The sequence below is a fragment of the Poecilia mexicana genome, unplaced genomic scaffold (genome assembly GCF_051168715.1).
Source record: "Poecilia mexicana isolate PSO_F unplaced genomic scaffold, ASM5116871v1 scaffold_12, whole genome shotgun sequence".
Lineage (NCBI taxonomy): Eukaryota > Metazoa > Chordata > Actinopteri > Cyprinodontiformes > Poeciliidae > Poecilia > Poecilia mexicana.
In genome coordinates, this window is record NW_028263381.1 from 16,109,303 (window position 1) to 16,115,511 (window position 6,209).

Here is a 6,209-nt window from a genome sequence, read left to right on the forward strand (position 1 = left end):
AAGGCAATTCAAAATGCTTTACATCACATGTGTCAAACCCAGCGATTACTTCATTTTTGTTTTTATTGATCTAAGGAAAGTCAGGGCAGATCCACTCAGTCTATGCATCTACTCATCCCTCCAATTGTTGGAGGACAGACCAAAAATGAGACAGGAGCTGGGAGTGTGGATCATTGTTAGAATATTTTAATGGCATAAAAAAAACAACTAGCAAAAATCACATCACAGAAACAGGGCAAGCAGGGTGATGCGGGGAGAACACAGGGAAGTGACAGGAGAAGATGAAAGGATCCGACAAGGTCTGACTAAGAATGAGAGGCTTAAATACCAGGGAGGTTGAATGCTGAACAAAAGACCTGGGCTGATGAGCTGTCTGACCACAGGTGTGAGTGGAAGAAGCAGGAGGGAGACAAGAGCAGTCTCTTTATTGTGGTGAGGAAAACCGGACTGAATGACATGAAAACAGTTGCTCATAGTTATGTAACTATTTAACTGTTGAAATAATGCTTACTGCACAAATAGGCCCTTTAAGACCAACATGTTTTCAAAAACAGTCAGGTTGCGGCTGATTTCTCTCCTCAAAGATATTTTGGGCTTCCTCATTGTTTCATTAAGGGACAACACCTTCCTGAAAGGTTTGAAGCAAAAGCACACATTTTATTCTACAGAAACCTGCAAAGTTTGTTCCTTCAACGTGTGAATTCCTTAGCTCAAAGTCACTGATGAATGACACCAGCTCATGAACACACCCTTTTCACTAGTGACACCTGTGTGGCTTAAAGCATATCTACTGTGAACTTTCTGGTTTTGGATCGCACTAAATCAATCTTCTTATCTTGCGTCCTTTCTTTTCTTTGTGTCGCTTTACTTTTTTGTTTTTTCCTCCTCCTGTCTCCAAGAAATGCTTCCTTAAGTAAGTGCCTAAAACATGACAACACATTTTCAGCCAGCTTTAAAGGATAACCAAAGCTAAAAGATTGTATGTTGGCTAAAGACTATAAACAAATCAAAAATATAAGAATGAAGAAACAGAACCACAAAAAACATCAAAGAGATACAGAAAGAGAGAGAAAAAGAGAGATGGAGAGATGCAAAAACACAGCTCCAGGTTTGGTGTTTTTGTCTGAAACATAAAAAAGGTGTTGTTGTGAAGGAGTCATTCACAAAGCCTTGCAAAAGTGTCCATATCTTTTGTTTTTCCCCATTTTGCCACACTGTAACCACAAACTACTTTTTTTTTTGCAACAGTGCTGATTGCTTATAAATCTTACATAATGTTTTTAAACCTTTAAGTGGCCACAATTGTAAGGCCTATACCTTTGTGAGCTGAGCTGTAGAATCAAGTATGTTGGCTGCACCCTTGGAAAACTGGTCAGATTTTCTCCACTACTGACCAAACCCAAAAGAAACAAGAAATCCGTTGTTGAAAGAAAGTCTAGTCCCATTTGTTTTGCTCATATTAGACCAAAAAATAACAATTAAGCCAAAATGGGAAACACTATGTGTGGCCAAAAACTGATAACATGCATCACCTTGAAACACGGTGGTGGCAGCATCGAGCTTTGGGGGTGCCTCTCTTCAATAGGAGCAGGAAAGTTGGACGCAGCTGATGGGAAGAATAACAGTTTGCAGCTAAAGTGTACCATCTTTTTAAAAAGTGATCAAAATTTTTAAAAAAATACTTCCTCTTCCCTCGTCTTTACAACTATTCACATATTATTTTGGAGTATCAGAAATATCCTTGGCGTTTTAACTTGCTTGTAACTTAGCTAAATTTAAAAAAGCTCAACGGGTATAAATAAAAAATTAACTTTAGGAAGCTACTTCAGTGTCCATGCACATACTAGCCTCAAAATCTGTATAACTATTACCTCTGGACCCCTCAGACTACCTAAAAGAGTTCTAAATTTAAAGTTCATTAACATCCAGTGGTACAATGCAACTTAGCAAATCTTTTAGGTCTTCTGGTTGGCAATCATGTTGGGACTAAATACACTAAGAAGAATCAGGAAACAATGTTTCAAGACTGTGCTAGCATGAGCACACTCTGATTTTTCCCAGAGTGTGTGCTGCAAGGCAGCTTCAACAGATCCAGATATGCTGGTCCAACTGGTAAAGCCAGTGGGGGGGGCGTAGCCTGACTTAAAGTTTGAGGGGTGTGACTAGAGAAGAACAAAAATAATAACAACAGCAACAGGTGCAGTGAACACTGGAAGGAGGAGGTGAAGAGGCATCACATAATACCGGTAAAGTAAGTTTAAAGTAATGTTTTTGTACCTTTTACAGGCTGTGTAGGAACAACTTGCCTGTACTCACCTTACTACCAGTTTTTCAAGAACCATGAAAGTACATGAGCGCGCATGTGTCAGCCGAAGGATTACTGCATCTTTACAATCAGTTTTGACTTATCTTTGCGTGAACAGAAACAAGCCATCGTGAGAAAGCAACAGGAATAGGTGGACGCTATCAGACAAAGAGAAAGAAAAATGGCTGAGACTCCAAAGATTGAGCTCTTCGTGAAGGTAAGATCAAGAGACCTACTTTTTAACTAACATATAAGGTTGACATACTATAACTGAGTCTGTAGAATGTTGCCCTGAAAGTTGTTTTTTTTCCCCTTTAAGAAGCGGCAAACTTTTTGTCGACTTAACAAGCCAGCAGGTCTTACGCCAAGTCAATCATTTTTAGTCATGAAAGTCGACTTTGTCATTGAAGCCAAGATCTCAGAGAGGTTCTCTGTTATATTTTTACCCATTTCGAGGTGGTTAGTTAATTGATTGGATCCAGATATGTCACTGTATGCTACAACAGAGATAACAAGTTTAATTCAAACAACCAACTTTTTAATGAAGGGTATCAGAAGCCCTAATTCTCCATTTCAAATTTGCTTTCATAGCTGTCTCTATCTGTCAGAGGAGATCAGGACTGATGAGGATGCCTGTACGGGTATCTATAATTTATTCAGACACATTACAGAGCTGGCTTTGGTATCCATGTTGCATTATGCTAAAAAATATCAGTCATCCTGTCATTTTTAGAGTACACCTTTCACATATCCATGAGATCTGGTTATGGTTTCCCTGTCTGTATGCAGGCCAGCGATGATGCTGAAAGTGTTGGAAACTGCCCTTTCTGTCAGAGGCTCTTCATGATCCTTTGGCTGAAGGGGATCAATTTCACCCTGACCACTGTTGACATGAGGAGGTAAGATCAGATGAGCTCATTCTTTGCTTGGGGTGTGCCGGAGTCGCCACCTGTCTGACATCACACAATTATTATCTCCCAGGGAATGTCATTGAAAACACTGCTAATATATAATATGTCTTTGTGGTGCATTTTAGGGAAATATTTCTCTTTTTGAAGATTTGTCATGGCACTAGTGGCCATTACTTGAGGTATTTAGATAGGAAATAGGCAGAGAGAAGTGGGGAAGACATGAAGGAAAGGTACCATGGTTCAGAATCGAACTCCAGATGGCTGCGTTGAGGTCTAATAGCCTGTGTACAAGGGGAGCCCATCCTCTTTAGGTGTAAGATAGTATAAGCAAGAAGCAAAGCTAGCTGCTACAAAGGACAGAAAAGTCGCAAAAACAGACCGTTCTCACAAGCTTTTTCTTAAAAACATGTGTATCAGACATCTGTTGATTAAACTTTGCAATCTTGGAACAATTTAGGCCAAAGTTGTAAAGCTATAGTCCTCAAGGGCATGATCCCAAGGCTTTTAGGTGTGTCTCTGCTGAAACACACCTCGTTCTAATCATTAGGTCATTAGATAGATTCTGTAGAACCCAACTGTTTGATCGAGAGGCAATTTAGCCATTTTATTAAGGCGCATTGGAGCGGGTTGTGGGATCCTGACCCTCACATGACTTCAGTCTGACACTTCTGATAAAGGTAGACACTTTGTACAATTGCCCATCTATGCGAAAATAAAGCTGTGTTAAGGTGAGTTAGACAATAGATTATCTTTGCCATGTTGAAATTCTGACTTCTTGACTTGAATGCAATTATCTGATGTCAAACACAGTTCAGAGTTCTGGTACCTAACACCAGTTATTGATGCTGCTATCATTGCATCTTTTGATTTTGGACTTTTCAGTTTTTATGCAATGAAATGCAAGTTTTGTTCAGGGAATTTTCTTAAGTAAATTTAGGTATATTTCTACTGCTAATTCCTTTCTGGTTGCTGTCCTGTTGCAGGGCACCTGATGTGCTGAAAAATTTGGCTCCGGGATCTCAGCCTCCTTTCCTCATCTACAATGAGGAAGTCAAAACAGACACTAACAAGATTGAGGAGTTCCTGGAGGAGAAACTTGCCCCACCGAAGTAAGTAAAGCGATCTATAATAGATCTTTTTATTTTTTTAATGACATTAAGTAACTATCAAAATTTGTAACCATACTTTGTAAAAATCACAGCTACCCAAAACTCGGCTGCCGATACAAAGAGTCCAACACCACTGGACAGGACATCTTCAGAAAATTTTCAGCATACATTAAAAATCCCAATCCTGGGCTAAATATCAGTAAGAAAAATTCCCGGATGTTCTAACTTACATTCTGAACAAAATGGCCTCCTTGTTGCAAAGCTTTCAGAAAACTTTACAAAGGTTTGTTTCTTGTCTTCCAGTGCTTGAGAAACAGTTTCTGTCAACTCTGGTTAAGCTGAGCATGTACCTTGACACTCCACTCCCTCACGAACTGGATCAGAACCCAAGTATCGCAGAGTCTACACGCCTCTACCTCGATGGTGACTCCTTCACCTTGGCAGACTGCAACTTGCTTCCCAAACTCAACATCATAAAGGTAAAAGGAACTCACAAGAGCATTGCTTATAAAAAAAAATAAAAATAAAAAATAAATCACCACAGCAAATCTCATGGTTCTCCCAATAGGTGGTGTGTAAGGAGTACCGTAACTTTGACATCCCCAGGGAGCTGAAAGGACTGACACGTTACCTGGATAATGCCTACAAACAAGAACAGTTTCGCTACACCTGCCCAAATGACTCAGAGATCCTCACTGCCTACAAATCTGTGGCCAAGTACCTGACCAAATAGACCAAGAGGGAATGACAAACTATCAGGGTTTTTTTGTTTTTAGTATTTATCTGCTTTAATTGAAACTCATTTATCCTTTGTGTTGACAGGTTTATTTGTATGTAACTACGTTGCTAAGTTGTACTTGTGCTTTAATAGGATCTCTCTTCCAACTGGTACCAACATGATTCTGTAAGATGGCCTCCACTGAGAGTAAAGAAGAAGCAAAACTGTTTCAGAAGAAACAGAAATGCATTTGCACATAAACCTTGCAACATAAGGTTTACATTTGCATATTTAACAGGTTACTGCAAATATCAAAGATTTTGTACATACTAAAAATGCTGTGCTATTTGGTCTTCTTCAGTCTTTATAAGGTGCAGGTCTGCTTTGTGCATCTTGCCAAAGCCTGATGGTTTACAGGTATATTGTTGCTGTGTTTCAGAAATCAGTATTTTGCATTCAGTTAAATAGTCACAAATAAAAAAAGGAATGAGTCAGTTCTGTATTTCAGTAAAGTCTCTAAGCTATGTTTACTTATGACATAATCTGTAATTGAATGAAGTGTGGTAACATAAAAAATATCTTATTTTGTTCAATATTAAAGGCTACATTATATACAGAAATCATGGTGTTGATGGATTCATTTGTTGAATTTTGTGATCTTCAAACTCACAAAAAATGATGCAAATGTGTGCATGTCTAATGTTTGCATTAGCAGTTCAGTATTTCATAGCATTCAAGCTTAATTTGATTATTACATGATATATTGGAACATAACTTTACCATAAATGATCATGCCATGCAATTGATAGCAAATCATGTTTCTAAAATCTAATGGAAAATCTGTACCAAGACTTGAATTGTTGTTCACAGTCATTTCTTGTGCTTTATTATTTAACTGAGCCTGTGACTTGAACATCAGACCTTTCAGATGTTTTTAACATTATTTTTCCATTTCAAATTTTTGCACCGTTTTGTGTTGAAATGTCATATTAGATCTAAAAAAAATAAAGGTAATAAAAAACTACATTAAAGTTCATGGTTGTAAACTAAGAAAATGGGAAGCATTTCAAGGAATATAGATATATTTGCAAAGTATTATACATAAATATCTTAATAAAACAAAAAAGTTTGTTTGAGGTCTGTTTGCAACGGGGTAAAACTGCAAT

The 6,209-nt window shown here is 38.1% G+C and overlaps 1 protein-coding gene across 6 annotated transcripts; it reads left to right on the forward strand.

The window, feature by feature from the left end:
- The first annotated feature begins 2,140 nt into the window (after positions 1 to 2,140).
- clic3 (CLIC family member 3) lies at positions 2,141 to 5,663 on the forward strand. 6 transcript variants are annotated; one of them, XM_088011012.1, is made up of 8 exons: positions 2,146 to 2,251; positions 2,424 to 2,522; positions 3,095 to 3,204; positions 4,200 to 4,325; positions 4,418 to 4,524; positions 4,629 to 4,804; positions 4,894 to 5,085; positions 5,197 to 5,663. In XM_088011012.1, the coding sequence occupies exons 2-7, from the start codon at positions 2,487 to 2,489 to the stop codon at positions 5,056 to 5,058; spliced, it is 720 nt and encodes a 239-aa protein (XP_087867138.1). In that variant the 5' UTR covers positions 2,146 to 2,251; positions 2,424 to 2,486; the 3' UTR covers positions 5,059 to 5,085; positions 5,197 to 5,663. The 6 variants fall into 6 exon arrangements, with proteins under 6 accessions (XP_014843435.1, XP_087867138.1, XP_014843436.1 ...); XM_088011013.1 differs by adding an exon at positions 2,897 to 2,946 and having other exon boundaries at positions 2,210 to 2,251; positions 4,894 to 5,663; XM_088011015.1 differs by adding an exon at positions 2,897 to 2,940 and having other exon boundaries at positions 2,210 to 2,251; positions 4,894 to 5,663.
- The last annotated feature ends 546 nt before the right edge of the window (positions 5,664 to 6,209 follow it).